General features: G+C 43.5%; 1 protein-coding gene across 1 annotated transcript in view; it reads right to left on the bottom strand.

The window, feature by feature from the left end:
- The window catches only part of LOC109928021 (GDP-mannose 4,6 dehydratase), a 369309-nt gene extending 355217 nt beyond the window's left edge, over positions 1–14092 (bottom strand). Inside the window, exon 1 of the mRNA XM_048615590.1 lies at positions 13882–14092. Coding sequence (XP_048471547.1) covers positions 13882–13977 — 96 coding nt within the window. The 5' untranslated portion in view covers positions 13978–14092. The remainder of the gene's footprint in view (positions 1–13881) is intronic.
- Positions 14093–14643: the final 551 nt, after the last annotated feature.

Below are 14643 nucleotides of genomic sequence, written 5' to 3'. Positions count from 1 at the left end.
AACAACATATTGTGGCAATATGAGCAGGTTACAGACTAGGGATTCTGTCTGTCCTCCTAACGCCTGTACACACCCTACAAGGCAGCAGTCAGGAGAGTGATGGAATACACCCAACTAGCAGGATCAATTTAGCTCAGCTGGCTGGACGGTTGGTTTGCAAAGCAATCTGACACCAACAGCGGGAGTTCAATTCCCATCAGCGGCTGAGGTTACCATGAAGGACTCTCCATCTCAACCTCACCCCTCGCCTGAGGTATGGTGACCCTCAGGTTAAATCACCACCAGTCGTCTCTCTAATGAAAAAGAAGCCCTATGGTCTGGTAAGACCACAGTGACTTAACTGGACTCCCAATTAGCCTGGATGAGCACAGCTCCAATATGACTCAAAGATAGGGCCCTGGGGAGTGTTGCCAAACAAAGACACCCAAGGGTGCATGTGTATAGTTCCTTGAAAGTGGAATTGCAGGTAGACAGAGTGGTGATGACAGCATTTGGCATGCTTGCTTTTATTGGTCAGTGCATCGAGTATAGGAGTTGGGATGCCTTGTTGCAGTTGCACAGAACATCAGTGAGGCCACTTTTAAAATACTGCATATAATTCTGGTCACCCTTCTGTAGGAAGGTTGTTAAACTTGAGGGTGCAGAAAAGATTTACAAGGATGTTACCGGGACTGGAGGATGAGAGTTATAGGGAAAGGCTGGAGGGTCAGGGGCTGAGGGGTGACCTTATAGAGGTTTATAAAATTATGAGGAGCATGGAAAGGGTGAATAGCCAAGGTCGTTTCCCTAGAGTGGGAGAGTGCAAAACTACACGGCATAGGTTTATGGTGAGAGGGGAAAGATTTAAAAAGGACCCGAGGGATAACTTTTTCCTTGCTGAGAGTGGTGCGCTTATGGGACAAACTGTCAGAGGAAGTGGTGGAAGTGGGTACAATTACAACATTCAAAATGCATTTGGATGGGTATACGAATAGGAAGTGTTTAGAGGGATATGGGCCAAATGCTAGCATATGGGACTAGATCAGATTGGAATGTCTGGTCAGAGCAGACACGTTGGACCAAAGGGACTGTTTCCGTGTTGTATGACTTTGACTCTAAGCTCAACAACATCCAGGACAAAACAACCTACTTGAATGCCACCCAATCCACCACCTTCAACATTCCCTCCCTTCATCTGCGACAGTGACAACAATGTGTACCACTTATAAGCAGTCCTGCAGTAATTCACCACGGTTCTTCAGACAGGCAGTTACCAAACCTACAGCCTTTTCTACCTGAAATGACAAGGGCAGCATCTGCATAGGAACACTAACATCTGCAAGTTCCCCTCCAAGCTACACATCATCCTGACTAGAAACTATATCACTGTCCCTTCACTGGATTAAAATCCTGGAACTCCCTTCCTGTCAGATCTGAGTGTGCATGTGTAGGTGCTGAAGAAATTAGCTCATACCATCTTCTCAAAGGTGAGGGGTTGGCAATAAATGCTGGCCAAGACAGTGAGGTCATATTCTCATGAATGTATTACAAAAAAAAACTAGAAATAAAAATAATTACAGCACATAAGATTGAAGAATACAAATGGAGAGCAACACCTTTGATTGGCATGACTTTTCTTTAAGTTTGCAGCAATGCTGCAAATATGACTATTCAGTAGAAGTTTCTGGCATTCTGACTACAGCCCATGCTCAAAACATTGAGCAGTATTTTCTATTTTCAGACACTGACTAATCAAATGCAAATGTACAGAAATGCAAATCACCAAAATTCAAGTTTATTTGCAGAATGCAAAATAGAAAATTCAAGAAGATTAAATTGAGCTGAAGTTTGCAATGAGGAGCTGTTCTGAAACCACTGCCTGCATTTTCATGTCTCTAAGCATGTTGGAATGGAGGCCTAACTTATTTTTTAAAAATGGTGGATCGGAACGGATTCCAAGATTTCCGCCCACCATTCCTGTTGCCTCAAATTTTCACTTGCATGGGAGAAGGGTGCAGTTAGCAAGCTGCCAACACAGTCACCTCCATTGTGGGGTTAGACATCCCCTAGCACTCTGCAATTTGCAAGGGGTGGAGCCAGTTCTTCCATGACACGTGGCTCAGGAGCATGAGATAATTCATCAGCTATAGTCTTGATTTGAGAACTCTTTGAAAGGTAACTTGAAAAGGTCTTAACATGACCTTTCCATGCCCTCTGCCCACACCACGGCCCCTTTAACATACTAAGTTATGGGTTTTCCATGCCTCTGTGGCCATCTTTGATCTGCTTCAGTAGGTGGCAGGCCCAACCCTATCCTGTGCACCCCGAAATGCAAATTGAGTCATGGAGCACTTTGTACCAAGGTAGACCAATTCAGAAGTGTTCCAACTCAAGCTATCTGTCTCAATGATAGTAATCCTACCAAGACTTTCAGCATCAAACTTGGAGGGCCATCAACAGCCAGTTTCAATGTGCAACAAAAAGAAATTGTTACTTAACTAATAAGGCAGAAAAACTGTAATTAGGTACATTGCTTGTTCTTGCTGCTTAGAAGGAAATTATAGAATGGCTTCCTTCTGTGTTGTACCCATTTTGCTTGTCATATCCATACCAGCTCAGTGCAAATGAAATCCAGATAGACCTACTTTCCTGTCCTTTCTTCTCAGCCACACAACTTTGTTGGCCTTCAAGTATTTATTAATTCCCTTTTGAAAACCTTGATGGAATCTGCCAGCGCCACCATTTCAGGGCAGTGCATCCTAAGCCAAAACTGTTTATTGTATGAAAAGGTTTTCCTTCGCATTGACAAAGAACGAATGGCAATCTCCCTTAATCAGTGTTCTCTATTTCTGGACTCTTCAACTAATTGGAAAAGTTTCTACTACTATCTAGTCATGATTTTGAACACCATATCAAATCTTTTCCCATCCCGCCTGAAGAACAACCACCACAGTTTCTCCAACCTTTTCACAAACTGAAATTCTTCATCTATGGAATCATTGCACGAAGTCTTTTCTGCACCCTCTCCAAGATCTTAAAAATCTTCTGAAGCATGGTGCTGCCACTAACCTACAATTTTTCAAAATATTTAATAATCAAAATTTATAAATTATAAAACAACAAAATCACTACTACATACATCCTACTACCTTTGTTAAAATTGCCTTAAGTGCTTTGTTGAATTAGCTTAACTGAATCCAGACACTGAAATGTACTTAATTTCCCATAATACATCAGGTCATCTCAGTCAGCTTACTTACTTTCTTAGACTTAGTTCCCCCAATCTCTTGCAGGACAATGGCAGTTAGGTTCCAGCACCGGCCACAGTCCATTACAATCTCCTCTGCTCCAGTCCAAGTGTGTGTCTGACTCTTGAACATCCTCCTCATTCTACTTTGCAAGGTCTTCTTTGGCAAGTTCCCTCTTCTTTTTCTACCTGCCACTCTGCTGGGGTGTATTTTCAGATAGTAAACTGCACGTCTGTCCTGTCTCAGTAATCTCTGTCATGATATTCTGCAGGTGCCTTTGACCAGTGCATTGCACTTCTTTGTTGGTGATGTGGTATCTCCAAATGGTGCCCAGTATCTTTTGCAGACAAAGCCAAACTATCTGACACCTTTGCTATTATCTTCCAGGTCTCAATGGTAGAATGCAGTTGGTACTACAATGAAATGTCAAGTTCCACATTCATGGCCATCATAGACGGTGTTGAATTACTGCTATTTTTTTTCCTCAGTTTTTGCATTTCTGCAAAAGTGGGGTGAATTTTATAAGCTGAATGAGGAGCTTAATGTGAGAGTGAAAGGTGGTTCCTCAGCCCACAACTTGCTGACAGCAGGATCCACTGGCGAGGTTGACTACAGGCAGCTGGGCTGTCCAAGCTGTTGGCCCAATCATTCACAAGTATGAAGGTGCTTTTTTTTTAAAGAAGTTAGAGTAGGAAATTCAGAGAATAGGGCATGGATTTTTGAAATTGGGCCAAAGGCAAAGGCCTTTAGAAATGCCAGGTGAGCCCCGGATATGGAGGTTCCAGCCTCATTTCCAACAGATTTTTGCCAACAGTGTCGAAGTAAATTACACAAGCTGGAAACCTGAACTCAGCAGAAATTAGTGCAAACATTTTCACTGTCCCAAAGCCATTAGCCTAGAGTATCCTGTATGGGAATTCTGCACTTATTGGAGCAAACTACTGCAGATGCTGGAATCTGTACTGAAACCAAAAAATGCTGGAAAACAGTGGATCAGGCAACATCCATGACAGTGAGAAAGAGTCTCGATGACTCTTCATCAGAGCTGACGTGAAACGTGGAGGGAGCCTCCTCCACGTTTCACGTCAGCTCTGATGAAGAGTCATCTCGATTCAAAAGTTAGCTTGCTCTCTCTCCACTGATGCTGCCTGACCCACTGCAATTTTCAGCCCTTTTTGATTTCAGACCTGTATTTATTAAGCAGGCATTAACACACTTACAAGGCAGATAAGGTCTGCTTAAGCATCTTGACCTTAAGTTACTTAATTTACTAGCCCCTTAACTACAAGAAAATCATGTACAGTTTATAAAAATAAAAAGGTGTGGAGCTGGAGGAACACAGCAGGCCAGGCAGCATTAGAGGAGCAGAAAAGCTGACGTTTCGGGTCTGGACCCTTCTTCAGAAATGGGGGAGGGGATGGAGGCTCTGAAATAAATAGAAAGGGGGGGCGGTGATAGAAGGTGGATAGTGGAGCAGATAGGTAGGAGGGAAGACGGACAGGTCAAGGAGGTGGGGATGAAGCCAGTAAAGGTGAGTGTAGGTAGGAAGTTGGGATGGGGGTTGGTCAGTGAGGAGGGAGGGTTGGATAGGTGGGAGAGAAGACGGACAGGTCAAGGAGGCGGAGATGAGAGGGGTGGCTGGTCTTGGGATGAGGTCGGGGGTGGGGAGATTTTGAAGCAAGTAAAGCCCACATTGAGACCATTGGTTTGTAGGCTTCCAAGGCGGAATATGAGGTGCTGTTCCTCCAGTTTCCAGGTGGCATCAACGTGACACTGGAGGCGGCCCAGGATGGACATGTCGTCCAGGGAGTGGGAAGGGGAGTTGAAGTGGTTGACGACTGGGAGGTGTTGTCGTTTGAATTCCCCTTGTCCTCACATATCACCCCATTAAGCTCCGGATTCAACGCAACATTCTCCGCCACTTCCACCACCTGCAATCTGAGCCCACTACGAAGGATATATATTCCCTCCCCACCCTTATCTGCCTTCCGGAGGGACCGCTCTCTCCACGACTCCCTCGTCCACTCCACACTCCCCACTAGCCCAACCACCCCCGGCACCTTTCCCTGCAACTGCAGGAGGTACTACACCTGCCCCTACACCTCACGCCTCACCTCCATCCCAAGCCCCAAAAATACCTTCCACATTAAACAGATGTTCACCTGCACATCCGCTAATGTGGTCTATTGTATCCGCTGCTTCCGATGTGGCCTCCTCTACATCGGGGACACCAAGCGGAAGCTCAGAGACCGCTTTGTGGAGCACCTACGCTCAGTTCGCGACAAACGACAACACCTCCCCGTCGTGAACCACTTCAATTCCCCCTCCCACTCCCTGGACGACATGTCCATCCTGGGCCTCCTTCAGTGTCACGACGATGCCACCTGGAAACTGGAGGAACAGCACCTCATATTCCGCCTTGGAAACCTACAAACCAATGGTCTCAATGTGGACTTTACTAGCTTCAAAATCTCCCCACCCCGACCTCATCCCAAGACCAGCCTCCCTCTCATCCCCGCCTCCTTGACCTGTCCGTCTTCCTTTCCACCTATCCACCCCTCCCTCCTCACTGACCAACCCCCATCCCAACTTCCTACCTACACTCACCTTTACTGGCTTCATCCCCACCTCCTTGACCTGTCCGTCTTCCCTCCTACCCATCTGCTCCACTATCCACCTTCTATCACCGCCCCCACCTTTCTATTTATTTCAGAGCCTCCTTCCCCTCCCCCATTTCTGAAGAAGGGTCCAGATCCGAAATGTCAGCTTTCCTGCTCCTCTGATGCTGCCCGGCCTGCTGAGTTCCTCCAGCTCCACACCTGGTTATCTCAGACTCCAGCATCGGCAGTTCCCACTATCTCTTATAAAAATAAAACACTGGTTACTATACGGATTTAACTGAAAAGCCATTTGCTGTAGGATGCAAATAAATTGCTGTCTTTCCGAGCAATTTTAATAGAGTATTCTTCTGTAATTTGCCAAGGGCTTTTAATACTGAGCTCACACTGAATGCTTGACGATTTTCAAAAGATCTAAAAGCCCTGATTTCAGCACCTCAGGTGTAGGGTAAGGGATGTTGAAGTACAAATTGGATTGACAGCTTAAAAAGGCTATTAAAGAACTGAACATCTTTGATGTGGTTATTGACAGAAGTTTGTTTGCATATATAACAGATTAAAATCTTTGAACAGATTTCATGCACAAGAGATTTTTTTTCCCTGTACTGGACGTCCTGTCTCCCAGGAGACACCCAACTGCCAATCTAATTGGGCTACCTCCTCAGAAGCAACACAGGGCTGAACACACATATGTCATATTAAATTCTGTCCATTGTTCTGCGTCAGCTCTGTTTCAGCAATCCAAACCTGATCAAACTTCTCCACCTTCTCCTATTAGCTTCGTATCACCTGCTTCAAATATTTGTGCAATCTCCGTTTAAAAGATGCAATAGCCTTTATTGCTCCCTATGACAAGGATTTTCATGCTTCAACACAGAAGAAATTTCATCACATCTACTTGACAGTTTTAACATAAAGGCTGTGTCACAAACCCCACAACCTGAGAAACCAACATGCCCCTGAACGGCATGCAAGCAAAAATCAGCTAACTCATTAAGTTAAATTGGGACCTACGTAACTTTTTAATGGTCCTAACTCAACTAGTTGAGCCATCAGTGAAAACCAGCATTTAAAAATTTATAAGCAGTATTTTACATGCGTGCTTCTGTAAAGTGGTGTCTGCCTAAAAACCAACGTTGATAAGGTAACTTGGATGATAGTACAGTGCATAGGTACCAAAATTCTCCTTCTAACTTAAAAAAAAATCTAGTAAATTTGAATTTGGATCTATGATCTTGAGACCAGAATGCAACATTTTAAGATGATAAGAATATGCAAGCATCTTACCTTTGTTGCCAGTAAGGTGCATTCCACGGAGCCTCATAGGGCACATAGATATACGATAACCTTGAAAAGTAGCAAAAGCTGACTGGCAGTTTTTTAACACTCGAGACAAGGCTCAAAAGCTGACAACGAAACAATGGCCTACATTATAAGCTGATGATTATAACCTAGTGACATATGAAGCCAAGTAGTGGAAAAAGTTTTCTAACTTACGGTAAAGAAATACCTAAATTCATTCACTTCTACTTGGAAAAGTGAAAACACAAACACAAAAGCCTGGAAGGAGAAATATACTGCAATATATAGAAATGAAATTTTTTTGCAAATATGAGAAGTAAAACAAAATAAAGAGCCAAATCTTTCAGGAAGAGTCCAAAGTGATGAGCCCACACACCACCTGTAGCTGCAGAAGGGTTTAAAAAAAACGTCAAATTTGTCCATAATGTGTGGAATTGATTTCAATTTCCACACCTGTATCAGCTGCAGTATCCAAGATGGTGGGTGATGAGTACAAGAGTAAATGAGATAGAAAGATATGCTGGTAGGCTGTTATGAAATCGATTGAAAGGAAGTGGAAATATAAACACCAGCACATTCTAGTTGGCTCAAGTGATTTGTTTTTAGGCTGACTATTCAATGCAATTTTACGTAATGTTTTGAGTTTTTAAAAGCAAAAATTACAGATTTATCCTACTTCACATTTTGAGAGTTTTATTCCACAAACAAATAACCACAAACGTAACACTGGAGTTTCAAAGGCCAATCAGACTACCATTCCTCCAAAGATTAACTCAAAATTTGTGCGGCGACATCTAGCCTCGTTTAACTGGGATAAGGAGGTATCGTAACAGGAAAGATTAGACATGTTGAATCTCCTTTAAACTCCAGTAAATACAATGATTGACAATATTATTAAAACATACAAGATCCTGAGGGGACTTGACAGGGTAAATCCAATAGGATGTTTTCACTCGTAGGAAAGACTGGAGCTCGGGACACAATTTAGAAGATGGGTCCTGACCGAAACGTCAGCTTTCCTGCTCCTCTGATGCTGCCTGGCCTGCTGTGTTCCTCCAGCATCACACAGTGTTATCTCTGACTCCAGCATCGGCAGTTCGTACTATCTCTTAAAAATAAGAGATCTACTATTTAAGACAGAAACAAGGACAATTTGTTTCTCTCAGAGGACTGTGTGTTTTTGGAACTCTTCCTCAGAATGGAGAGGCAGGTCATTGTCTTTTTTTTAAAAAAAAAAATCAGAGGTAGATATATCATTGACTAATAAGGATATAGAGGGTGGCCAAAAAAGTGGGTTTTTGACCTTAACCCGATAACCATGATTTTATCAAACAGTGGAGCAGAAACAAGAGTCAAGTGGCCTACTCCTACTCTCAGTTCATATACACTTTATTATTTGCAGACCCGGTTTGCACAGACATAGTACAGAATTAACTTCCAACTTCCTCTCTTTCCCAAAAATCAATTCAGAGAACAGTTTTCTCTCCAAGATGATGCTCTTCTCCATTATCCTACTTCTTCCAAGATCACACCTTTCTTCCCCCAGATACTCAATCACCACATTCCCCCCCAACCCCTCACACATAGTCCTTCCCAAATTGTACTGGCACTTCTTCCCCATTCTTTCTCCTCCAAAGAGGTGCCATTCCTTAGCTAGCTGAGGCTCCATCCTTTAAGCATTCAACCCCTGTTCTCCCTCACTAAGTTATTTTCTCTTCCTATTATAACTGACGAGACCCTTTTATCTCAGTACCATTTCTGACACTAATAGCAGCATATTCAGTCTTTGTCAAACTGTAGTCCACAGACTCATGATTGTCCATAGAGACATTCCAGGGTTTTCCAAAGTCATGGAATGTGACCCACAAAGTACTGGCAGAATTTACTACCAAATGGGCAACACAGTGGGTTTGTTATCTCATTTAAAAGAAGAACGCAAAAGGAGAGTAGGCAAACACGTCTCACTGATATCTAAAACTTGTTTTCATAAAAATAGTTTTAAAAAGAAATTGCAAGTAAAATGTGTTTTGACTATCATATAGCATTATAATTTAGATGGGGAAATTCAGATCACTAATCAATTTGAGAAAATGTCCTTAAACCAGAAATATTTGAGAACCATTAGCAGCAACATAACATTCCTAGAGATTTACTGAATCAAAAGGAAATCATGCAGGTTGAGCTATTGAGCTATTAGGAGTGCTGGCCAAAAACTTGAACAAAGTTAGATTTTAAGGAAGCTCTCCAAAGAAGGGAAGAAAGGTCAATAGTCATAAGGGTTAAGAACACCAGTGTAGCACACACCCATAAGTGACTGAAGGCACAAAAGGGAACATTAGTGGTGTTGAGTTTTGGGGAATGGACAGATGCAAATGAGACAAGAAGCAGAGAAAAGAAGACTTTGTAAAGTCAAAACAAGAAATACTGACCATATTCCCAGTCTAGTGCCCGCCAGCATAAAAAACTAGCCATTGAAATACATATTGTACATGAGAATGAGATCACAGGGTGAAAACTGTCGCCAGTATTTTGCTTTGGATTTTTATATTTACAGTCGGTAGGTCTATTCTTATTTTGTTTTGATGGAAATATGTGCAATATCCTTACAATGTCCCTCTTTCATGGAGATATTATCTTAAATGAAAACAGGAAATATTCATTTCATCAATTTAATTCTCTTTTTGGAGGTAAAGTTTCTCTGATTTTTATCATTTTAATTACAATAATATAAGGCACAGGCAGAATGTGTGATAATAGTGGGATACTCACATTGTTAAGCAGCTCAGCCAACTTTACTTGGAGAACATATAAATTATGCCAAGTAGTTTCCTGATGGTCTAGCAGGTTGTGCAGGAACCAGCAAGAGAGAAAAATCATTTTGCCCTCGTCCTCACCAATCTAACCATGAGTAATACATCCATCTATAATAGTGTCAGTAGAAATAACCACCAGTCATTGTGAAGACGCAACTGTGTCTTCAGTCACATAAAGGATAACTTCCATCTTGTTGAGTGGCATCAACACTATGCCAAATGGGCACAACCTCAAACAGATCTAGCAACTCAAACTGGGAATGAAAGAGGCTCTAAGAGCTATCAGCAGTAGCAGAATTATATCGCAATCTATAATCTGATGGCACAGCTGTACTCCCCAGTGTACCAACCTTTCTAATACCTCCTTATTATTAATTCTGAGTCCATCCAACTCTTAACTGCCTCTTTCACCATGATTTTTGCAGCAGCTTCTTCCACAGTCAAGAGAGGCAAACAATTCATTTAGTACTTCAGCAACATCATCTGCCTTGAAATTTCTATAACCTCCTTCTATACTTTAAACCAGTTTTGTGATCATGATTACCAAGGTATTTACCCACAGAAATATACACCATTTCCCGACTTCATTCCCCACAACTAGAGTCAAAGCAGCCTCATCTTTTTTCGGTTCTGAAGTGCTATTTTTGACTTGAAATGCTAATTCTGTTTCTTTCTCCACACATGCTGCCAGACTAACCATGTTTCTCTCTTACTTTCCTTTATTTAATTTCCTATCTCCAGGCACTGCAGTATTTTACTTAGATTTTAACTGGCTCATTTCTGTTGAACTGGAGACATATTGGTAAAGAAAGTTCACCCATTTAAATTTTAGCAATTCTTCCTCCTCTTTACCCTTAACCTGTTCTTTCCCCAGTCCATATTAGTGTAATTGAAAGCCTCTACTTTAATACTGTATTGGTTTTACATTTCTCTGAACATTCCCTACAAATTTGCTTCTGTATCACCTCCTGATTTCTTGGGCACCTAAAGAAAACACCTGACAATAGTTCCTTGCCCTTCCTTAACTCTATCCAAATAGATTCAGACCTTGAACCCTGTTATATAGTCCCGTTGTAGAACTGGAACACTATTGTACCATTTTCCCTTCCTATTACTCCAGAATATGGCCTTTACGCTTGATCTTGAATCTGATTGCTGATATCTTTAAAATTGGTCTATTATAGTCATTTATAATCCCCTGTAGTAACTTGCACCTGTCACTAATCAACCTTGTTTGTATTGGCCTAGGTTCAAAATGGGGAAGCAATGGACTAGTGGCATTGCAGCAAGGCTATTAATCCAGAGACGCAGATAATCTTCTGAGGACCTGGGTTTGAAACTCACCTATAGCAAATGAAGGAACTTGAATCCAATTAAAAAGGAACCTGGAAACTAATAATGAAGTGAAGCTATTGTCGACTGTCAGGAAAAAGACATCTGGTTGGCCTGGGTTCGAGTCCCACCTGCTCTGGGGGCATGTAATAACACCTCTGAACAAGTTGATTAGAAAATATCTTGGCTGCTATTACGACATAATGCTTTGTTATGTTGCCATTTATCTCTGTTACCTATTGATAATTACATTCTCAACTTTACCTTTCATTTTTGATCCTCAGTAAAATTACACTGTGGGCTCAATTGGGTTTTTTTTTACATTTCAGGTTCGTCAACTTCTTGGAAGACTTCTTGTTGCAAGACCTAGTGAGATCTCTCACCATATCTGACCAAATTCAGTTATTAATTATCTACCTGCACTTATGACACCTCCCCCCTCATCCAATTCTAATCCCATTTTATCATTCACCGTTCCTGGAAGAACTCTCAACTCACTAGATATCTTTGGAAAGACCAGCATCTTTGGTGCATACACCACATTTAAAAGACTGCTGTACACTCAGACAAGCACTGGCATCCCAAAATTGACCTGCTCAGTGACTGACTGAACAAAAGATGTCAAAGATGGGGTAAACAATGCCTCAATTCTCCAACAGGGATATGGAGGTTCTGATGAACAGGGTGGAGCAAAGGACGGCATCCTTTTCGTTATTCCCTCTGCAACCTCAAACTCTATTGCACCCACCTCCCAACAAAGGCCTATGCTCTATTACCCTCTAAATTATTCCACACCCCCACCACAAGCTCTCAGACCACTCATCCTGCATTGCCCCTGTGTTACCTACTGACGCGCTCAGGACACTTCACCACCTTTCCACCTCATACGCCAGTACTAACGGCTGTGTTATGCCAACCACTTTCATAACATTCAATCTCTCCCTTTCTCTCATTCCAGGAGAAAGTAGCTGACTAAAGGGTAAAAAAGGCATAGATCGGTATACGATCACCCAACATCAGGCTCCTGACCCACCATGACAAGGGAAATCTATCCCTTGCTGGAGAAGGTGTAAGTGTTCCTGCAAAGATACCAAGACATTCATACTTGCCAAACAAGGGCTATTCTTCACTCTACTACAACTCTCACATTAACCCCATTGCCAGTGTCAATCGTTGCACATAACAACTAACTATTGGCAACTATTTTTCACTTTTTGTTGTTGCAGATCTCAGTCTACAACTCCAGTTGAGAAGTGGCCTACTCTGCCAGATGCCACCTCCTTGACCTCTCAGGAAAAGATTTCCAATGCCACAAAGGAAGCATCAGCAAGGCTGCCTCCTCCACTGCCACCAGCTCAGATACCAACACCTCAGTAGGAATGTCAGCCTTAGAATGTTTGAGAGAACAAGCTAGCGAGCAGCTCACTGTGACAGCTCTGCAGCTGGCTGTGGAACAAGTGCCTCAGGTCATCAGCATTCAGAGGACGACTGGTGACCAGGCACCTGCTCAGCCCCAGGCCGGAGAGGACTCTGGGAGGAACAGGAGCAACAGGAGCAACAGAAGGAATGTGGAACTCATCGTCCAGAGGATGTAGGGTGCATCCACACCAATAGTGCTGCAGTCACCTCAAGCATGCAGCCATCTGGCTGCACCCATGGACAGGTTGGCAGCTGGCATGAAGTCTCAGGCTCAGCATTTCAGGGTCTGCTGGAGACATATGCGTACTTCAACTGTATCATCCCAGCCATTTGTTCTCAGGGTCAAAGGCATTGTGACAGGGGAATTATGGAATCTGGCACATATGCCAGGTGCCCCTTCCTCACAAGGAAGCAGCGTGGTGCCAAGAGACATTGCCAGGAAGTTAAGCTCTGGGTTCCCACCTTACTCTCTACCTTGCTTTCCTCCTTTAAGACACTCCTTAAACAGACTTTTTTGACCAAGGTTTTGGTCATCTGACTTAATATCTCCACATGATGTTATATTCTGTTTTTTTTACGTTCCAGTAAAGTGCCTTGAGATGTTTTATTATAAGGCAGGGTCTGTATAAAGACAGCACCTGGCTTCTCTCCACTGCTGTGCCCTGTTGCACCTCTCCCTTTACAAATAGATTTAAATCCCTCCTACTCCCAAGCACATTGGTACTCAATGTAAGATCAAGCTACATTTACATCATAAAGTAAGATGCTACAAACAAAAAACCGGTTACACATGTAGCACCTGCCGTAGTGAGATGAAGTAAACTTGCCACGACGTCAATTCATAAAACTGAAGTCATGCAAAGAAATCCTGCAACTGCACATGACAACTGTTCAGAAAAGAATTTTAACTTATTTGGAGCACGGGCGGGGTGGGGTGGTGAACTAGCTGCATTGCCAGTCAGTGCAGAGCAGACACCGATGAGCAGTTAGTTCCATGGAAGAGTCAAACTGGACTCGAAACGTTAACTGTTTCTCTCTCCACAGACGCTGCCAGCCCTGCTGAGTGGGTCCGGCATTCTCTGCGTTTGTTTCAGATCTCCAGCTTCCGTGTTTTATTTGGCAGACACGGGTTTGGACGCCGGCATGTGATCGAGTGAATGAGTGATTTACCTGTCCGGTGATGCCAGTGATGATGGCTACTTTCCTCCTGCCGTCTTCTGATGGGGCCGGACTGTCACCTCCCGCCGCCGCTTGATGCTCATTCATCGCTGCCAGCTTGGAATCCCCGGGGCTTGTTGCTGAGTGTCACACGCTTCGTTTCACTTCACCTTCACCTCCACTTCCGCGTAGTGAAGGAAGCCGCCGCCCCGCCCCGGCCTCGGTTGGCAACCGTCTGAAAACTGCCGGTACCGCCCCTAGCAACAGGCCGCCCCCACTCCAGCCCCGTCTGCGCCTGCGCCGCTCTCCTCCAGCGACAGCGACCCCAGCAGCACGGGAGGTGCATGCACAGGTGGATGCGTGCGCCTCGGTGTTATTCGTTTTCGCCCACGCGATCCATTGCCGAGCAGGTGGCTTTGTCATCGCAGACAAAAACCGAAATTGCCGGAGAGATTCGGCAGGTCTGGCAGCATCTGTTGGAGAGAAAGCAGAGCTAACTAACGTCCAGCTTCTTCAGTCCGTCGATTCTTTCTGCTTTCTAATCAACTTGTTCAGAGATGTCAATTTTGGAGCAGGTGGGACTTGAACCCAGGCTTCTTGGTCGAGAGGAAGGAACACCACCATTGTGCTGCAACAGCCCTTAGAATAGTTTCTAAATATGACTTTTCAGAGATGTTGTTTACACACATCTGGAGCAAGCTCGGACTTAAAGTCAGGCCTCCTGGCCCAGACTTAGGAACTCTACCACTGCATCACAAGAGTTCTGAAGAAACG

Source organism: Rhincodon typus, chromosome 2 (genome assembly GCF_021869965.1).
Source record: "Rhincodon typus isolate 14 chromosome 2, sRhiTyp1.1, whole genome shotgun sequence".
NCBI lineage: Eukaryota > Metazoa > Chordata > Chondrichthyes > Orectolobiformes > Rhincodontidae > Rhincodon > Rhincodon typus.
Note: the sequence above shows the minus strand (reverse complement) of the source record. Positions and strands in the feature narration are given on the sequence as shown.